Source organism: Seriola dumerili, unplaced genomic scaffold (assembly GCF_002260705.1).
Source record: "Seriola dumerili isolate Sdu_G_001 unplaced genomic scaffold, Sdu_1.0 BDQW01000242.1, whole genome shotgun sequence".
NCBI lineage: Eukaryota > Metazoa > Chordata > Actinopteri > Carangiformes > Carangidae > Seriola > Seriola dumerili.
Window position 1 is genome coordinate 7,164,269 of NW_019174497.1, and position 21,950 is coordinate 7,186,218.

Genomic DNA, 21,950 nt, shown 5'->3' on the forward strand with positions numbered 1-21,950 from the left:
CTCACCCATTAACTAGTGTTTCATTTTTTAGTCCGCACACAAACAAAACTGGAAGTAATGTGTCAGAAAATATCGAGCCAAGCTAGCTGTTTCCCCGTTTTCAGTCTAAGCTAACTGCATCCTGCCTCTAGCTCTATAGCTAACACACATAAGACATAAGAGTGGTATCGATCTTTCCATCTCTTTGAAAGAAAGCGATTTAACATATTTCCCAAAATGTCAAAGTTTCTTTTAAATTGAAATTTGTTTTAAGTTGTATTTTGTAAATAAGACTGCCAGTCTTGATTGCCTCCTCACATAGAGGAAATATTGAACCTGCTCTTAACAGACACTTCTGTTGTATTTGAGTCTATAGAGCTGAAATTTGAATCCAGTCTTTTAATCACATTAGACCACCATTGCCAGTAATATTTAAATTCGATGATCTTGTGTGTGTTATTGCTATTGGGTTTTAGTTTAAAACTTCTAATTTCCCTTCAAATAATTTGTGCTTGTGTCATTCATTCATAATAATGGATGATAATGTTTTTATAATGATTTCCATGTTTGGTTATAAATACTCATAACATGCTTCTTAATCAACTACAATGTACCTTTCAAAGCAAAGACTATTTACTTACTGTTAATGTATGTGGGAGTCTGGGATTATTTATATCCACCTTCTGTTAGCTGTGAACCCTAATTATCGAATTACCATCGCACCACTGCAAACAATGCAATAGAAACCATTTCAGCTGTTGCCCCAGGTGCTATCAAAAACATCTGCTGTGCTGTTTATTTAAAGCTTCAAAGAGGCCTTGAAGCACGCAAGGAGGCCAGAGCTCTTTTTCAAACTTTTATATTCATTCAAGGATGGAGCTTTTTACTCAACCAAGCTGGTCTTTTTCAGCATCACCCTGCTTCACCTTCATGTACTTACACACACATTCATTCCTTTTTTCTGTCGGCCACCGAGCCTCTCAGCTGGAGCTGAGCTAACCTTTGAGATTACTGCTGCCCTGTCGACGCCACATGCTGGCACATAAGTTGTGGAGTTCACTGGAGCTGATATTCTGGTATATATATGTCATCTCCACCATCTCCAGCATCGGCTCCAGCTCCATCAGCCAGACCCCCACTCCTTTTTTTTATTTTTCATTATTTGATGTCAACGTCAACTTTGATGGCGGCATAAGCTCACAGTCCATCAAAGCAAAGATGAAACTCCATCTGAGAGCGTTACTAGCAGCAGGGTGCGGCGTGTATGTGTGTGTATTGGGGCTGGCGTCAGCGGGCCTGCTCACGAGGGGTTATCACGGATTAAAGGGGCTAAAGTGTCAGGACTTTACAGCTCCTAGGAGTGCGTTATCAACTCTTATTTTGGCAGCAGGAGAGATGGAATAACTTCCTTGGCTGCTGCTGTCTCGGTCTCAGTATCTGTCTGCATCTTAAGTGTGTCTAAGTCTATTCGCACCACGTCTGTCTTTCCTCTCGTCAGCGGCTTTAGGGTCGTGGAAAACCTGGAAATTAGCATCATTGAAACAATTGGAACGTTTTGTTTTCCTGGATAGCCCGAGGAAATGTCAATTTTAGGTTTCTTACTGTGTTCCCATACATACTGTGTTATTCCAGGCTTTATTGATAATTCTAATGAAGAAATTTCTTTAGACTTTTTAATTTCCTGCACAACGCTGTGGAAGGGCATGATTTAAATCTCTCATCTCCTGTTTGCCATGCACTATACTCTAGATCTAAAGAGAACTTTTAGAGGAAAAAACTATTTTTCCATTAATATTCATATTGTTTAATCTTTCATGGTGGTTTTAGCTTTTTAAAAAATGTTACTGGCTCAGCTGCTGAACTGATTTTCCTTGCAAGCATCTCAGGAAGTTTTTGTCAACTTGTCATGTTTAAATAGTAGCTGAGTTTCACTGACACAGGGCCAGCCTGCCTGGTGTAGCTCCTCACTATATAAATGGAGATGAACTGAATTCCTGGCTGGCGATTGGCACGTCTCTTCCCTTTGTCACATTTGTGTCTTTCAAGTTCTTCCTCCGTGTTACTCCCCTCTGTCCCTCTTTGTGTTCCTGTCTGTTCTCCCTCTAGCTCTCCAGATATTTTACTGTCTCTGACCCTTCCCCTGCTCATTGATATGGGATCTGGTGATTTTTAAGGAAGCTACGCCAGCAATGTGATGAGTGCTTCGCCAGGGGCGCAGCATGGCAACGCTTTGGTTGACTGTTGCCATAGCAGCAGTGTGGAATTGAAACCGAGGGATACAGTTGTAGATGGAATGTGTGGTTGGGTTAAAGAGTGCCTCTCTCACTCACTCTGAGTATTTAAATCATGGTGAGCTTGGTTAATGTAGCTGCTTGCTTTTCTGGTAATCTGACAGTGGTTACAACAGCTAATAAGCAATCTTATTTCATCATTAACTATTGACCATTTTGATGGTGCACAGATGTGTTTAGCCTAGCTTAGCATGAATATTACTCTAGCTATACTCTGCATAGGTTTCCAGCATTATGGGATGGTAACAATGGTATCAGTGTGACAGACTGTAGAAAACGAGCCCTGTGCAGCAGCTTGTTGGGGTGGATGGATGGGTCAACAAAACAGCATTTCACTCAGGAGACGATTCGACTCCTATGCAAAACCAGCAGTTTATGTTTCTATTATCCATGACCATCCCACAACTGCAACTTCATTGTTATTATTGTAACCATGACAATGAAGATGGTCTAATCTTAAGGAAGTATTTATCTTAACTCAAAGCACGATCTTTTCCAAAACCTAAACAAGTAGTTTTTGTGGCTAAAGCTGTCCAAACCATCAGCGTTCCATAAGGTTAGCTGCATGTTTAACCAGGGTCCAGCACACCTGCTGCCGTAGCGGCACTATTTTAGGAAACACTCCTATGGGTTGTATTAGAAGGTTGGAGCAAACGACCTATATCGTTGTTGAGGTTGGAGGAGTTTTACATTTCTGTTTAAGTACAAACAAGACACAAGATCTTAGTTAGTGAGCTCTTAGTGAGGTAGTAGTCGGCATATTTTTGTTCTCCACGCAGAGCTGGTTAGCTGCTTAGACTAAACTCATTGCTCCGCGAGATTGATATTGATCTTCTCATATTACTCTTGGGTGAAGAAAAAAAGCGGAACTTTTTCTTTCTTTCTTTTTCTCTTTTTTTCTGACACACATTAACTCATAGATCTGCAACCATCAGAGACAAAGAAGTTTTAAAAGTATTTTAGATAAACTGACTGAACAACTGACAGGCAAAACGAACCACAAGTAAGTCACCAATGAAAGACTTTCCTGCAGCGGAGTGGGCATGCAGCATAAGACAATTTTGCCCCATCAACATCATGGAGTAAGATCACACTGAAGGATTTGTTAAGACACAAGTGTCAGGGAAAAACACTTTGTGGGAAATGGAGATGTAGATGTGGATTTTTTTTTGGAGAATTGTTATTCCAAGTAATATTCTTCTGAAATGGGGACCCTGGATCTCCTTACCAACATATTTAAAAGGAACTTTTTAAGTTCTTACTGTTGGTCCTGACATAAAATTAGGGGGACTTGGGGTTAACAGTGTGTCAATGCTGAAATAATGATCTCCACACTGTTTGGATTTGGGGTACCTGTGTTTTTCTTCCAGAAAATCTATTGTACCTCTGAATGTTTTGGTCTGCAGCATTCGTCAATTCATACAGCGAGAGTGTGACTGTATTTAAATGTCAGCTGTACCTGTGTGGGCTGCCAGCTACATATATATTTTTTTCTCCGTATTTTTCCACATTATTTTTTTCAATATAACACCATTGCTGTTATATGTGTGTGTTTTACATGTGGCTGTGGTTGTGGGAGTTTGCAAAGTTTTTTAGTGTCTTGAGTGACTTTAACTGTTTTCTTGAGAGTTATCATTAAAATACAGGAAAAGCCTTGTTGTAAAATGTCAGAATCCTTTCGACAATTATTTTTTCCTGCATGACTAAATCTTCCTCTCGGCCTTCTTTGTTGTGTGCATGGCCGCTTTCTCCTCCCACAGACAAGCAAACTGCTTTCCTACTGAGGAGACAATACATGACCTCCAACCCATACTGTACCGTCACTCTTGACTCATGGCCAATATCACTGAGTGAGATTAATATGCAATATTATTGGGATCTGGGTTGCTGCCCTGTCGTGTTCTCACTGAGGCTGCTAAGTGCCCATTGTAAGTGTTGGTCGTCCTTATTTTCAGTAATGTATGCACATCAGAGTTGGAGAAGCACTACGCACATTTCCAGCGAGACCAGAAGGAAAATGACTTAAAGATTTTTTGCAGAAGCTGAACATGGTGTTTTGCACTGTTTGTCTTGAGCTGTCATTAGTGATATTTGGTCCCATATTTCCATGTATTTTTTTTAATGATGGGCTGTGAGTATTAGGCTTGCACAGTTTATTTTCAAGCTTCTAACTTTTGAAGTCACTTCAAAGGATTGTCTTTGGGTTGGGGTGAAATAACAGCCCAGTGCATTTTGGGTAGATGAGTTGATTTCTCTGAAGTGATTGCCCCATTAGGTTCCATCCCTGCATCACTTCCTTTCATTTGTCAAAATTCGTCCTTCAGTGAAGTGTTATTAAGAGGGTTCTCCAGTGATTTAGTATTGCACTTCAATGAAGCTGTGTGACTCTTAAGAGACAGATATTAAAAAAGAAAAACTGAGGCAGCAGAGAATGAGATCTTGATTTTTATGCCTCTGGTCCAGCAACAACCAGCGGCATTACGTATGTTCTCAAGTTGTCCATCCATACGCCAGTCCATACTAACATACGTCCGGCCCATTCTCATGAACGCGATATCTCAACGCCTGGAGGGACTTTCTTCAAATTTGGTGCAAACATTCACTTGGATTCAAGGATGAACTGATTAGAATTTGGTGGTCAAAGGTAAAGGTCATTGTAACCTCTCAAAAGTCATTTTAGCCATACCTCAAGAATTCATACACAATCTAACACTAATGTCTAACAGTATAAAATTATGACATTCTATATCCAAAAGGTCAAAGGTAAACTTCACAGTGACGACATAATATTTTCCAAACCACTTCTGGCTATTATTCAAGAGAGAGATTCTGACCATATTTCCTAAGACTTTACTGCTTGGTGGAGACATACAACTGCAAGGTGCTAATTCTAATCTCTAGTATTGGTGAAACTTAAAAAATGTAACACATCTCTATATGGCCTTGGTTTCAAGTGGTTTCCAGAGCCACAGAAGATGCTGATTAGTTAAGTACTCGATTAGTTGCGATGAGTGAACTGAACTTCATGTATAAAATCAGAGCTGTCCCTTTAAGTTCAAGAGGTGTGAGCCGCTGACTGTGGCTTTGATGGCGTAACAGGAATATACAGCAGCACCTTCCAAAGACAGAAATGGTGTCATTTGTCTGTTTGCTATTACCTCTCAGCTCTCTGGTCTCCTGCATCCATCAGTCATCAACCAGAGGGGGGTACGCTGCCTCGATAGGCAATGAAACCTGCATCACTGCCTGCATTGTCTTATGTTGTTGTGTGCAATGGAAGCATCCAAGCTCAAAGATTGTCTGTTTCACTTTGTAATTACTGATCTTCATGATTATTTCAGTTTATTACACGGCTTTGTTGATGCCTACATTCTGATTGGATGGCGGTGGATTCTGTTTTGTTTTACTCAGCGACTCACGACTGCTGTCGTATCTGAATCTTGTTGTTGATTTCTAATCAGAATAAACGCCCACACACTGAACATGTGACTGTGTCACATGGAGACATTGATAGAAAGGCTGTAAATCAATTTAACTTGGGCTTAACTTGTGTGTTTGTGCCCTGAGGTCAGAATTGCTGGATTGTAACTGGATATTTTATAGTTTGAATAATAAGACCAGCTGGGAAAATCATAGCAGGGAAATAAAGCATATCAAGCTTTTGCCCCCAACTGCATCTACTACAATGTTCATGCCCTTGAGCAGAGTACTTAAATCAAAGCTGCTCCACTGGAACTGCTTTGTAAACTCCCCAAGTGCGATTTTAAAACTTACCGCATGTTGACTTACTGAATGATGTCTCACAGTGCAATCACCCAAACTAGAAATTTCATGTCTTTTCTATTTAAACAATCAGAAACTCATTGTTGATTCTCCTTGTTGGTTGCACCACAAGGACAACACTTATTTGAATTATTGCAGATTGAAGACATTAAACTGATATTGTTTTGTCTAGGGTGGACTACAAATTTTAACTTTTATAGCAGTGAATTAAGGATATGATGGTTAATCAATTTTTTAATCAAACTTCTTCAGACACAGCACACAAACAAACAAAAAGAATAAATAACATTTAAAGTAGGCTGACAGAATTAAAAAAAAAAACATAAATCATTAGTGAGGACAAGACACTGCAAATAACCAAGACTTGCTTTGAGAGGCTGATTGGTTGAACTCCTATATAACTCCTTGACATTGACATTGTGCCATTCAAAGAAAGCTGCCAAAGCTTTAAGAAACTGATGTCTGGTGCATTTTAAAGTGTCAGACGCACACACCACAAATCAGCAAAATCAACAAAGTCTGTATAAAATGTCAGACTTTTAATGTGTAATTTCCAAGCAGCAAAAATGAAGCCAACAGTGAGTCAATCCCCATAGACTCCCATGTTAAATGCCAAACTTTACAGCAGAAATGTTTACAGCCTGGTACAAAAAACAGTTTTAGTCCGTATAGGAAATTTCCTCCTTCATGACAACCGTACAGGGGGTAAATTATTATATAACTCTCCTGTTCAAATTTTTATTAAGGCTTAAAGTTATGCATAATTGAGGGGGTGGCCACTTTGAGTGACAGGTGGGTGAGTCTCGGCTCCGCACACGCTCCACCTCTTTGCCCATTTTTGGATTAGCTGGGAGTTCGGCGGAGTCAGACGCTGCCAAAGTGGCGATGGCAGAGCAGCTCGCTCTGAACTTCAAAACTGCTCTTCAAAAACCTGTGGGTGACATCACAGTGGGTCCGCCCATCTCTATTTACAGTCTATGGTAATGTCATGCTCTGATTTTTTACACAGTGGAAAAATATAAAATCAGTAGTGAGAGTACCACTTTTCGATCTGCTACTCTTTCATAATAAAAGCACTCTGCGGAGCAGCTAAAACACTGATGGAGCCTGAAGCACATCGTGTTTAGTGGAGTGTGTCACTCTCCTTTCGTGCTGTCGCTCTTGAATTACTCAATCCCTTCGTCTTTTCCCTTTTCTTTTCTTCTTTTTACTTCTTCTCTTGTCCTCAGTTGAATTTGTTTCACTTCGATCAGATTCAGAGAGGCTTGTTAGCTCAGTGAAAGTTGCCTAAATTGGTTTTAAAACCAGCAAATAGACAGAGAAGCCCATGAAACATAATATAAAAAAAAGAATTGTAAGTAGTTGAAAAATCTGTAATGAAAGCTGGGTTTAAATAAAGGGATATAGTCCTGATTTACTCTTCACTGTGGCAGGTTATAGTACGATGGATTGTCACTTATTTTGCTTTCGCTCTTGAGTCCCCTCTTTGAGCTCCTTCTAGCTTTCTCTATTTATCTGCAGGTGTTTCCCTCTGTGTTTCTTTCTCTCCTCTTCCTCCCTGTTTGCTGCAAAGAGGTAAACAGTTTACCACCAACAACCTCGTCCTCTAATGGCATTTGAAGTAAATGAGTGGGTTGTGTTGTTTTGAACCTCCAGGAACTTTGTCACATATGAATTAATTCATGAAAAGAGGAGACCTGCAGTCCTCCTGAGTGAGCGCTAGCTAACACTCAAAGGCTAAATTGTCTCCCTTAAGACTGAGCTTCAGGATCTGCTTTTTTCTTCAGTGAAGGAAGTTGAACTCACGTAGGAAACTCCCAGTAGAATCTGTCCTTTATGGCAGACAGAGAAAGTGAGCCTTGTATACTAGAAAGTAAAAGTCTAATTTCTCTGGTTTTCTAATATTTCTGTGCAGAAATCTTTTACTTCATCTCGCTTTCCATCTCGGTCTCTTTGTCCAGAAACACTCTTGTCGTTCTCTTGCTCTTGCTCTGCAAATGGAAGCACATCAAGAGCTGAATAATATTACAAAATGTCCCCAAAGCCTTAAACAAAAAGAAAAAATTATTATCGGCCAGCAGTGCCTGACTATGTTTTGCTGTTTGGAGAGCGTAAAGTTTGCCCAACATTAGCTCTTAATCACAGAACAATGACTTTCCCTGATACCAGTCATTTAAAAAAAAAAAATCACTTCTATTGAAATCTTTCCAGTGAATACATTATTTTGACTCTGACTTTGATGAAAATGCATCTAATTTACATTTAATAGTTCCTGACCTTTCAAAAGTTTGCATGAAATTCTCTTGACAGCAGAATGAAAACAGAGCTAATGTCTCTCTCTCTCTCTCTCTCTCTCTCTCTCTCTCTCAACCCACCCACACCACATTTGAGAGATTTACATTATGCAGCTGTAGATAGACGTTGGTAGTGGGCTGAAACTGGTGGATGTGTCAGTGTGTTACAGTGCAGCCTGTAAATATGGAGTGCGGAGATGAGAGTGCATTCAGTCTGTTGATTTGTGTAAGAGAGAGAGAGAAATACAGGGAGGACGGCTGCATCGTACATCAGAATCTTCTTTACAAAACAGACCAATATTTCAAATAATTACAAAAATATCTTTAAATCAGACTAATTAGAGCATTTCTAAAAGAGCAGTTATCAGTAATAGAGAAGCCTCAGAGACAGTCAGATGAAATAAAGCAGCTTCAAGTAAGAGTGATTTATTTGAAAAAGATAGAGGAGTCTGTGTTTGAGAGAAATAGAGCTCTAGGTAATTAGGTTTGATTCTTGCATGGAGGAATGCATTACATTGCCACCGTTTTCCCCTCTGAAACTAATCAGACAAATTTATACATATACTCCGCCTGGTGTCAGCCCGCTGACAATAAAAGATCCAGCTCATCTGTCTCAGCCGCCTCACCACAGTGCGACAGCAGCAATGACGCGGCTGTCATCATGCACAGAGACACTGAGTGCTGCCAGCGAGCAGGCAGTCACGTTTTTGGTGGGATTTGTTGTGTGTGTGTGTGTGTGTGTGTGTGTGTGTGTGTGTGTGTAGTCTAGTCAACCTGCACCGCTCTATAGTTATAATGTTCAGATGTCATTCACAGTCGAGGGTAGATAAGTTGTAATGAAAAGGTAAAATAAAAGAAGAAAAGTAAAATAACCAAACTTTGTGATATTCATCTGTCTCTGTTTCTATAACATGAAAGCAAGAGAAGATGAAATGGTTGGTTTGTCATTTTTTTATACCACCATAAGTCAAATACTCATTCAGTCACGATTTTCTCTCATGATATTGACTGTGTATTAGAAGTGAACGTGCTCTTACATTGAAGAAGCCCACTGTTCTCCTCATCCTGTTAATGCTTAAAGACGTCGAGAGCTGCACGTGGTATGAGTCTTTATGTGACTTTTAGGTTTCTTTTTGTGTCTTAGGACATATACGCAAGTAGTAGACATGTATATGTATCTCGTGGATGTTTACTATTGGTTGTAATCATAAGCTGATATTTAATCGACTGATCTCTGTTTGTTTCTTTGTCCCTTGTTCTTCGTTCTATAAAAAGATTAGCCCTCTATTGTTGGGACAAGGAACCCTTATACTTGCCAACTTTGTGTGAGCTGTGTCCCCTTATTGATCAATATTAACCTTATTATCAATCTTTGGGTTGATCAGTGTCTGAACTTCAGTGGAAAATCCACCACAGTAACATTTTGCACTAGTACTTTACTAGTTGAAACACGCTCCTTCCAGTGGTATAACTATATTCAGGCTAGACTTTGCCATACATGGGCAATATGCACTTGAGATACAGTTGTGAAATCATAGTTTTCATTTTGAATTCCTCATAAATCACACATTTTGATTTCCTCCAGACATGCACCTAGTTGCTAAGAAAGTACTGTAACATGAGTATTACACATATAAACCAAGCGGATGTGTTTCAGCGGGAGGATCCAGTGGGCTCCGAAGGATGAAAGATTTTTTTGAATACAGTTTTCATGAAGTCATACATTCGCAGTTATGCAGCTGCAGGCGAACCATTTTAGAAGTTAAAGACATCTAATATTGTGAAACAAACCCTGAGAATTTCAAACACGCAGCATGAATAGTTCAAAAGTAATGACTTGTGGAGCGTTGCAGTTTTTTTAGCAACACATTTATTAGGGCCACAACCTCTTTTTTTTTTTTTAAAGACTCTATATCTATATCTCTATATCTCTATATCTCAGAAACTGAAGAAGATTGAAGCCAAAAATTCTGCACACTAGGTGTTGGGTACAATGACATTATTAACATAAAGCATGAAGCAAATCCCAGATGGTCAGTCAGGAGGCCTCTGTTGATGCGACATGCAGGGCCTTCTGAGGGTGAAGTTGCACTGCTCCATCAAACATTAGGAGCTCACAGCTGTCTGTTTGAGTTCGCTGTTAAACTCTATCGATGCCGTTTATGAAGAATCTACAAATAACAACCGAAATAACTCATTAATTCTACGATGAATTTGAAAACTGAAACATTTTTATCAGTAAGTCCAACAGAACTTAAGCCTGTCTGAACAATTTTTGTGTCTGTCACATCTGACAGACACATGATCAGCATTGTACATGTAGAAGAGTCACTGCTCACTGTGGCTGCGTACACTTCAAGATCCATACAGTCAATTCAGTTGATACTGCTGATGTGTCTTTGTCCTGTGTTTGGTGTAATGTCTTTGATCTGTGTATGATGGACGCTCATCAGCAGGCGATGCACAGTCAAGTATAAGAACCAGTGAAAACTCTCATTTAATGGAGATTTCCAAATTGTTCGCAGGCGAAACAAATGAACATTTAATCCAATTATCGTGAATTTATTGACAGATGATGAAATTTTCCAGCTTTCTGGGCCTCAGTGGATCTGAATGATAATCCAGCTTCTAACAAGAACTCAGTGTGGTTGATTGTCGGTAACATACAGATAAATCTGTCTAAACATGAAGAATTAGACAGAGGTATTATTGTGTAGTTGTTGAAGCTGCCAAGCTGTTTGCTAATGAATTTAAAGGCTTTCATTCTGTACCTGTATCCTTGGAAACCTGACCAACATAACCATCCGTAACATACCATAAAATAAATAAGACCATATTCTCCAGTGAGAGTTGGTTTTTCTCTTTTTGAAACAAAAGCTCAGTAAGCAATAGAAAAGACAGCAGACAAGAGGATCTGTTCATTTTTTATTGTAGCCTGTTAGCAAGTCTGTTTGAGGTGACGTTTGTTGGATGTTGCTGTGAGCTGTGCACATAAATCACTGGATGTATGTGTGGGAAGCACCTGTTGAAAACCAGTCTAAGATTAGCAGCGTGTCTCAGACTGAGAAGCAAACGCATGAACAGAAAGACTGAACCTCGAACCTGAACTCAGACCCAAGTTGCATTTACGATTTTAATGCCAGGTTCTTCTTTTTCTTTATAGTCGAGCACAATTCATGAAACCGCTGTACAGGATGTTTTCAGAAAGGTCTGGGTGTCACGCTTGTTACTGATCCCTCAATAGTTTGTTTTGTGGAGCGACTCGTTCATTCACAGTCCTTTGATCACAGCTGACGCAGCTCTGGAGCTGTTTGTACAACCTGTTCTGGCCTCACACCGCTCGCATTGCTCCCTCACTTACTGTGCACTGTCCGCATGAATGAAATGCTGCATATTCCTGCTCACATGCAACAACATATGCAGTCCAGTTGTGTAGTCTGACGTGCTTTTATTTGTGTTAATAATGGTCGCATGGTCCTCTACGGGCTGAAAAAGTAAAGCGTGAGAAAATTTGTTTGTTTTTTTTTTTCTTTTTTGCAGCAATGTTTTATTCGAAGCTATTGTGAGCTTTTATTCTGAAACGTGTTCTGGCAGGAAAGTCCAAAGGTTCTGTTGCCTGATTGACGGACCTTTAAAATAGCAGACATACAGTACGATGTGTGATATAATGTACGAATATGTGACTGTGAGCGACAGCGCTACATGTGAACAGTAACAGAAAATTCCAGTTGCATTTTTATCAATCAATTTCTTAAGTGAGATGAGATAGGACACTGGGGAAATGTGCAGTGTCACAGCAGCAAAGTGGACAGTACAAGAAAGAAGAACTGCAAAATGACAGTAACAAATACTTAAAAAGATAAATAATAGATAATGATATTATATGTACAATTCCTAACCCTTTACAAAAGCAGCATATGAGGTATATTGCACATGTGTGTTGCTTAATTAATTTGATTATGTTCTGGCCTGACATCTAATGGATTAGAAAAAAAATTGCCCTGGGGGCCAAACTTACTTGCTGACCCCTGACGCAGACGACCTGATCTCATCTGTTGAATTCATAATAATCAGTTCAAAATCTGCCCACTGCTGTCACTGTTTCAGCAGCTGATTGTAAATCTATGGAGGGAATAGACGTTGAAGTCGTAGCTGCTGCAGGCCAATGACGCTGTTCACATACATTTACTTATTTAATGATGTAATTGGGGGCAATTAGGGCAAAACTCTTTGTTGACTCAGCATTCCTCTGTGATGTCCCTGGTTTGAGTCTATACTCTGGCAACAGTCACCTCTCCCACCTCTCCTCATATCCTCTCCTGTTCCTCTCTGTCTGAGGCATAAAAGGCTTAATGCCATGAAAACACTTCCTATTTCCATCATGAAACATAATACAGATTCAATCCAACACACCAGTCATTTTGGAAGCATCAGAATAATTGAAAGAAAACTTCAGTGTAGAGCCTGGTGCTAATTTCTTTTTGAAGTACACAGTTATATAATGCAGTCTCCTGCTGTGTGCGCTTTTATTTTTCTGCTGTGAATCTGGTTTGTGAGTAAATTTATCAGCCTCCTGTGAAACGGTCATGTAAGGTAATAGGTCTGCACCAACCTGAGGGTGGAAAGGCAAAATAGATCTTGTGCACACATGCACACACGCGCACTCACACACACACACACACACACACACACGTAAACACTCACAGGAGAGACTTTATTCATTGCCCTCCAAGGTGTGTGCTGTGGGGACAGGGAGAAAATTTAGGCCGTCCTGGCTTCAGGTCATTCAGCTGCCTCACTGTCAGATGTTAGCTGTCTGGTTTAGACACACACAGACACAGACACAGACACACACACACACACACATGCTTGTCTTATCTCAGTTGTGAGGACACTCATTGACATAATGCGTTCCCTAGACCCTTACCCTAACTTTAACCATCACAAATGAATGCCTAACCCTAACCTGATTCTAACCTGAACTCTAGAAGCAAATGTTAATCTGACACATCCTCTGTCCTGACTCTTCCTCTTCAGCAAACCTCACGCATTTCATTTTACCTCCTCATTGTTTATTTCTCATACTTTATTGGAGTCTCTTTGAATTGTGCCTGATGATAATGAGCTGTCATTGTAATCACCAAAATGACAAGAAAATACTTGTACAAAAGGTCAGACTGAGTTTTCTCTAACAATAAAGATGCAGATGATTGTGAAACATGAGTGGAAACAAATTACCATACACCCCCCCCCCCCCAAATAATAAAGTTCCAAACGAAGCTGAATAAAGGCAGTAATCAGTCACCACACCCTCAGTGGGTGTAACCATGGCTGTAGACTGGATAATAGGCCGAGCCACCGAACACTTAAAAGAAAAAGTGTGAGATCATGCACTGAGCCATAAATATAAATCAAATTTGAAAAAGGTTTTTTTTTGTTTGTTTTTTTTGTTTCAATATTTGTTTCGCTGTTGCTGTTATGATTTTGTTCTGATGTAAGCTAATTATGGCCGCTTCAATCTGTCACTGCTGTATTAACACTGAATGCTATTTGTGTTGTAACAAAAGAGTACAGTTGAAGTTCAAGGATATTAACAGTGCTTTTGGCTGACGTTTAGAGTTTAAATTGGTTTGAAAGGGTCAGAAATGATTGGTTCACTCGTTTGCTGGTTTAATACTAGTATTATGTAACTTTTCATATGCTAATAAAAAGGAAAAAAATAGCCTTTTTTTTGTTGAAAAAGCTGTGTTTTCTGTGCTGTGTTGTTGTCTAGGCCGCAGGGTGCTCGCATGATGTCCAAACCGGCGGGCGAGCAGCTCTCCAGCACCACCATCAGCGAGGCCTCCACTGCCATCACCTCCTCCACTGTGGACACCACCTCCGCCTCCAAGGTTAGCCTGTGTGTGTGTGTGTGTGTGTGTGCGGGGGGGTGTCTCTGTCTGTGATTCTATAATGTTTGTGTACATGTGTGCATATTGATAATTTATTATTAAATCGGTGGCAACACAGTGAATTACAACAAACATAGTATGGGTCTAACTTTGAAAGAAATAAAATTATAATGTGTTATTCTGTCAGAAAATCCTCTGCAGCTGCACCTCAGTCATTGATCATGATCATGGCTTCAGCCAGTGAAGAGAATGATACACTGGACTCAGTTAAATTAGGTTTTAAAGTCTTTAAAGGCAGAAAATAAAGCTTTGTGTTAAACACAGCTTCAGGTTGTTGAGACATTCTTTAACATTCAGCTCTGTCACACAAACCACTGTCATGTAGTTGATGAAATATTTGCAAGAGCAGAACACATTTAAATTCATCAGTTTCCAAACTGAGGTGCAAATGTTAGAGCCATATCTGTATCAGGGGAGTAGTGTAAGACAGGAAATCACCACAATAACTGACATGAAGAGGTCAGTTATCGTCCAGAGTTTAATGTTGGTTTAAAAAGACAGAAGAGAGCAGAGTAAAGAAAGTCAGGGGCAGGTGCAAAATGGTCTTTGCTCTGACATTATATCAGCTGTCAAAGGTTGCACAGATCCTTTGTATCACTGTCTAACACACACAATGCAAACTTTAAATGCAGTGTAGAGGCAAGCAGAGCATTAACAGTCAGCTCAGCGCTGGTCTTGGTTGCTAACATTAATTGTTTTGATGGGTGAAGTCAAGTGGACTAATGTGGTAACTGCTGTTAAAATGTTAAACACAGCACACTGTTTTAATGAGCCGGGTGGAAGCCGCAGACCCTCTCAGTCTTCTGACAGTGTTTTTGCCCTGAAGCCGGCAGCTGCGCCTCTGACATCAGGCTCTTTAAGCAGTGGGGAATCAAGCCTGAGGTGCTTCAGCCAGCAAACATTCTCACCTTTAAAGCAGTGAATTAGGATCCAGTCATGCATTCACTTTATTTATTCATTTTGCTCTCGTTTGACCTCGTTTAACCCCAATATTCTTAAATGACTCTGTCCAACTGTCTCCTCCTGCTCCCCTTTGTTTTCATCTTCAGATGAGATGCACAGTATAAGAATAAAGTAGTCACCCTAAACACACAGTGTGTAACCTCTTCTGCCTCTAGGGGTGTCTCAATTAAAACTATAACAAAAAAACGGCGTCGGGTGACTTCGTGAAAGTAGCATGGGATGATGGGAGTTGTTGTCTTCATCATCATTGTTGTCAGCTTCTCCTGGTTTGGATTCGTTCAGTGTCAGTCGTTCAGGAGGTTTTTACCACAGAGGTCTCCTCCTCTCCGGTCATTGTAACCGGCAAAAACAATCAATAAAGCAGTTTCACATTAAAAGTCAGTGTTTCGCCGACGCTGTACGGCGGACAGAGACATCGGGGAAGGGTCGGGAGCTGAGACTGGTTACCTTCTTCGACTGTTTCTTTGATAACTTATGAACCAGACGTTCAGGAGGTTTTTAACAGCAGCCGAAGTATCCACAAAGGTGTCCTCCTCTCCATAACAAACGGACTACAAGATTAAGACCAGTAGAAGCCCTGAAAAAAGCAGTTTCATGTTAAAAGTCAGTGATTCACCGATGCTGTTCAGCGGACACAGGACGTCTCGGAGGAGCTGGGAGCTGAGCTGTCTAACATTTGCTTGGCTTTTTTCTTTGATAATTTAAGATCCAGATATCTGATGGCTAAGATCCCTCATCTGGTTAAAAAAACATAGTTGAAAACAAGCGAGGTGTAAAAGCGTATCTTAAGCATGTGGCTTAAAACTGGATAAAAGTCCATGCTGAGCTTCTAGCAGGCAACCACAACACTGACACATGCAAGTAGGGGATATGATGTCACTGATTTCATTAAAATCAGGTACTTCTCTAGATTGGAAAATTGCTGGAAAGTACACAACTCAACAAAATCTATAACATAGGTCCAGTCATTTTTAGACATATTAACGTGTAACAGTTGCATGTAATAACTTGGCAGCACTAAAGCCTTCGCTCTTTCTTCGTGGCCGCTGTCTGACCTGGTTAGCTGCCGTTTTCAGCCGACTCATGCCAGCCGTGGATGGCGGATGATGATTATGATGAATGGGGGTTTAGAGGTCTTCTGCAGTTGACCGAGATCCCTGAGAGACTCGCAGGAACCAGGACGCGAGGCTTAATTGGAGAAAGAGGTGGAGGGTTGGTGACGGTGGGGTCAGCGTAGTCTCTCAGTTGATTAAAGCGGGACTCAGAGCCCGGCAGGTGACGTGATTATAACGGACTGCTACCTGCCTGTCATACAGGAAGAGAGGGGCAGTTTCAGCATAGAAGGCTGCATTGTCTCAGACTTTTCATTAAGTGAGCTCAGTAGCTCCTGCTTTTTTTTTTTTCCAACAACTAACAACTAGTAGCATTAAAGTTGTACTCAAATGTGATAAGCAGTTATTTTGAGAGTTATTTACAACATGCAGCTAATTACAGATTGATGAACCTTTTCAGTGTGTTGCATTAGAAACCTTAATGATGAATAGATTTGGTTTCAGTTTATCAGTTGAGGAGGAAAAAAAAGGAAAATCTTCCATCTCTGTTCCTCTCTTTTTCTTTGTATTTGTCAGTGTATGTGTGTGTTTTTTTTTCTGATTATATTCACACTGCAGATTTTCATGCTGAATTCTAAAATGTGGCTCGTGTCAGACTTGCTTTATCTCACTGCTCATATCAACTCTGGGACATAAGCCACACACATTTCAATATCAACTGACAGTGCCAGCAACAACAAACAAAAGACGACACAATTAGATTTGTTTTGGAGCCTTTACTTTTCTCTCCACTCTTCACCTCGTGTCTTACTGTCCTTCAAGCTGTCATTGTCTCAGGCAATTTGCTGTTGCTGCCAAAAATGATGAAACTCAGTGAAGCCGCTCAGTGTAAGTGATGCTGACGAATTCCAATTTCAGCTCCCAAATGCAGATCTCATGTAGGTTACGTTACTTGCGATGGGGGATAGATGGCTGGATAGGAAGTGAAAAGCCTCACTTCCTGTCTTTGGTATAAATCCTCTCGTTTTCAGTGGCTCACTCCTTCTCCTTGTCACTTTGCTTTCTTCCAGTCTATATGTCACACTTCCTCTCACTCACTCGCACGCATGCACACACACACACACACACACACACACACACACACACACACACACACACACACACACACACACACACACACACACACACAGAGCTCCACAGTGGCGTGAAATCTCATCCGACCCTATCAACAGGTGCCGCGGGACTAAGATTGAACATGTGTCATCGGGTGCGGCGCAGAGATGACAGGGCATCCATCACAATGGCCCGTTGCCGTTTCCACGCCTCGCGTTTTTTTCCTGGCCGGCAGCCCTCCCAGGTGCTCTGGCTCATCACCCCTGCCATCGAACAGCAGGAAAATAGCGCAGAGGCCTCGTTCTGGCAAGAAAAACTCTTAACAAAAGAATCCTTGTCTCAGAGGAAAGATGAGTCATTCGTGTCCCCCTTTGCCGTTGCATCAAGAAATGAATCCACATTTTGAGTAAGTCACATTCATTCCGCCTCTGACACAACATCAGAGGGAGCGCCAAGGCAGAAATCATCCCGTTTCTCCCACGAGTTATGTGTCACAATTCTCCTTTGAGCGCTTTGTGTGTCGATGGATGCATAGTTAGTGATGTTCTGTTCATACCAGTCTTCACAACATTCGTTTAGGAGATCCCTCATGTGCCTTTACGTGCCCTCGTCGCTTCCCTGCCTCAATAATTGAAAATAGTGTTATTGGCTCTTTAACGTTAAGTGCTGGTTTGAGCATTTAAACACATGATTAGCCAACTTTTTGTTGGCCAGAGATTGGTTAAAGGATTGGTTTCTCACTTAAAGGTCTCTAACACTCCCTTACCTACTGCCACTAAGGAAAGGCTCTTCCTTCCAAATTCTGTCCCGTTCTTCAGTCCGACCAACTCAAATCCTTTATCAGTCATCCTGCAGCCGATTTTCTGTTTCTGGTTTGTGATTTTGTTCAGTTTGGGGAGTTACACATTCACACAGTTAAAAACGGTGACAAGTAGGAGACTGTTTGTGCTGAGCAGCTCACATTTGAAAATCCATTACCTATGGATTTTACCTCTCATCACTTTGTGTTCCTGACTCCAACTTTTAAAGTCTTGAATTAGGCTGTTTCTAAGCCCTGCTAGTGGCATCGCTCCAGGGTCTGTGGGTCCACCACTTTGGTCCAGACTTAAATTTCTCCACAACTATCAGGTGAACTGCCATGAAATCCAGCCGAGGTATCCATGGTGATATCCAAGGATGAATCCTAATGACTTTGGTGATCCTCTGACTTTTCTTGCAGCGTCACCAGCGGATCAAACATTTCACTCGTACTATCCAGTATCTCAACATCTACTAGATCTAATTCATCATGAGAAATACAGTAGATCAGCAAGTCATTTCACCACTGATTAATCTGTCAGTGCTTTACAGTTAAACTTTTAGTCTATAACAGAGGTCACTGATAGGTGGACCGCGGCCCGGATCGGGACCCAGATGCCATCCTGTCCGGACCAGGACCTATAGCCTGTAAATGATTGAGAATCGTTCAATTTTGACGAAGCATTTCAATTTTAACAGGCACAGTTTCTAGCCTTTACAGAACTGGTCACGTGACACTACGCAGCCAATCATTGCCGCTCTTGTCAGTGTTGGAGAAATAAGTGGGGAGACTGGGATATAAGAGGGAAAGAAAGAGAAAAGGAGGTGTCAAAGCTTTTCAGTTGTAGGGATGTGTTGAGACTGTGAAGATGTGAAATGGAGTTCACAGAAAAAAAAGGAAAGTCAAGCTACAATTTTTAGATCATTATTGAACACTTCATTTGAAGATGCACATTTTTCAAAAGCTCTCTGTCTTGTACTTATTACTTATTACAGTGCTTATTTCCTATTTCCTTGAAATGAAAACAAAAATGTAATTATCACTACAGTTTCACACCAGTCGGTGCTCAGGCCCTAATTGTTATTAAAGTTAGTTAAAAAGTTATTTATAATCCCCCCAGTTCAACCCCTCCCCCCGACGTTCTGGACCTCGGCTTGAGGACATTTTGCTCAACTGAGCCTCTTTGAACTTTTATAAAACTTAAAGGAAAAAAAAGTTAATATGCCCATCACGATCTCCAAGAGCTCAAATTAGGTGCATTTCCATTTCCAGCCACTGTTTTTATGTGCATTTGGAAAAGCCAAAAATTAAAAAAAAATGGTGTATGATCAAAATGTGACAAACTGTTTTGGAAAGAGAGTGACTGTTTAAACCGTGAGGTCAGATCAGATTAACACATGAAACAAACAGAAATGCTGTATTTTATTATTATTTAGTTAATTACATCATCTTATTGTGCGCTTTCCTTCTGCACTGGTTTGCAGTGATCACATTCAAAAACCCAATGATATTCAGTTTACATTAGTATAAAACACGGAACAGTAAATCTTCTCATTTGAGAAACTTGAACTAAATAATCTTGTACAACTGGGTGATCAGTTCAGTAAAAGTAACCCAGAGTGACTGAGCTGTCATGTTCCACTACACTCAGCGGCTGTTAGCCACTGATCACATCCACTTGAACAGACTGGGATCAGGTGTCTGATCCCAGTCTGTCAGTGTAAGTACACCTCAAACACTTTTCTAAAGGGAGAGGGGGGGGGGGAGCACCGCTCTCATTTAATTACCTCACCCTCCCAGATCGTTCTCGTCCAGCTAGGGATTTGAACCGGCAACCCACAGGTCTCAGACAGGGCTCTTCAGGCTTTTAGGTTTGTCTGATGGTGAAGCATTAATGTAACAAATAGCTGCTTTGCACCCTGAGTGGCTCACCTACAAGACAGAGTGCTACTTTGCAGCAGCAGGGACCACAGCCTGTTCCACAGACTTACCCTCGGCCTAAAAATAGACCACTGCATCTCACACACACACACACCCACAACCCCCCCCCCCCCCACCACACAACACACACCACACACACACACAGACACACACACACACTCACACACAAACACACACACTTGCAGACACAAACATACAGGCAGAGACAACCATATTAAATATGCACGGACATACACCTACTGTACATTTACAGATGAGGGACTCCAATGTGACAGTGTGGGAGCTGCTCTGTGTGTTTGCATCATGCTTGGCTAACCAGCCTCCCTCTAATTAGTGAGTGTGTTTGCTGTTTTCCAGCTGTGAATGGCTCCCAGTGCTGCTGCCACTCCATATACACACTCATGCTGCCGTCACACCAAATCTTTTATTATGATAACAGTGAGAGGGAGGTGGCAGGGGTTGATGTGTATGTGTGTGTGCGTGCGTGCGTGCGTGCGTGTGTTTGCGTGCACAGCCAGGGGGAGCTGTCTTTCTTCAAAGGTCTCAGAATAGAGGACGGTGTAATGAGATTTCATGAATATGTGCACAGTGTATGTTTGCTGGCTTATACAGCAGGCAAGCACACACCAACACACCAACACAATAATAACACAGTAATGTCACGGTTTGCTGAGAGAGAGAGAGAGAGAGAGAGAGAGAGAGAGAGAGAGAGCGAGAGAGACAACCAGCAGCCATGCATCTTTTAAATGTCTGTAATGAAAGATGAATCAATGTCAGTGCCTTTGTACAGTTGACACAATTATAGCTCAATGGGCCGGAACAACAGCAAATACAACAACAGTTAAACACTTCTAATAGACCTCAGCTATTTTTGTATTGACTCAGCTGACCCTTGCTAGTCCTGTTTTACAATTTTCATTTTATAGAATCAACATTTACTGGATTAATCCAGAAAAATAACAGTTTATAATAATAAAAAAATAATAGTTTATTTACTCATTTATAACTTATCTTTGGGGCGGTTTTTATTCCTTTATTTGATGGGCAAAGTGGAGAGAGGCAGGAAACAGAGCAGAGAGAGGGGGAGACACATGTAGTAAAGGGTCCAGCCGCTCAGGAGTCGAACTGGACTCATTACGTCCATATGGTACGTGCCCTAACCACTCGGCCATCGTGACGCCCCCCTGATAGTGTTTACATTTTTTTCTATCAAAAAAACAAAAAAAACAAAGCTTCCCTAGTGAAGGGGCAGGAATGTGGTTGTCATTAGTCAGGGGAGAAACTAGAGAGGATTCAAAATAAAATATCACACTTGCAGGTCCATTTTCCATTGTATCATCTGTGCCAGATGAAAAACATGTCACAACTGTTTCAATTCAATAACTTTCAGCAGAGATGTAGTTGGAGTTCATGTTTATGCACACATCTGTTCAGACTGTTCTTCAGAAGTTTCAGAACTTTGCAGTTGGACTACAACTTAAACACTGTTGTGTAATCCGAGTGGAGCCTCTCCTGATTCGACTACATGACCGAAAACATCTGAACGTTTACGGTCATGTAGTCAAATCAGCTGTATTCATCACAATGGATGTCACATTTAAAGAGAAATAGTCTTGTCACTGTACTTGAAGCCATTTTCCCTTCCTGTTTGTCCTGCTCTTGTGTTGAAGGCTCTTTCCTCCTTCCAACAGTGTTTTCCTCCTCTTAGACGAGTGCACTACTCTTCATTACATGCCGCATCTAAATAACTGCACAAATCATACACAATGCACAAAGAGTGGGTA

The 21,950-nt window shown here is 40.9% G+C and overlaps 1 protein-coding gene across 6 annotated transcripts in view; it reads left to right on the forward strand.

Annotated features, from left to right (window-relative positions):
• The window catches only part of plekha7 (pleckstrin homology domain containing A7), a 156,605-nt gene that overhangs the window by 88,820 nt on the left and 45,835 nt on the right, over nucleotides 1-21,950 (forward strand). For all 6 annotated transcript variants that reach the window (XM_022756028.1, XM_022756031.1, XM_022756030.1 and 3 more), the window contains one exon: nucleotides 14,121-14,238. In XM_022756028.1, coding sequence (XP_022611749.1) covers nucleotides 14,121-14,238 — 118 coding nt within the window. The remainder of the gene's footprint in view (nucleotides 1-14,120; nucleotides 14,239-21,950) is intronic.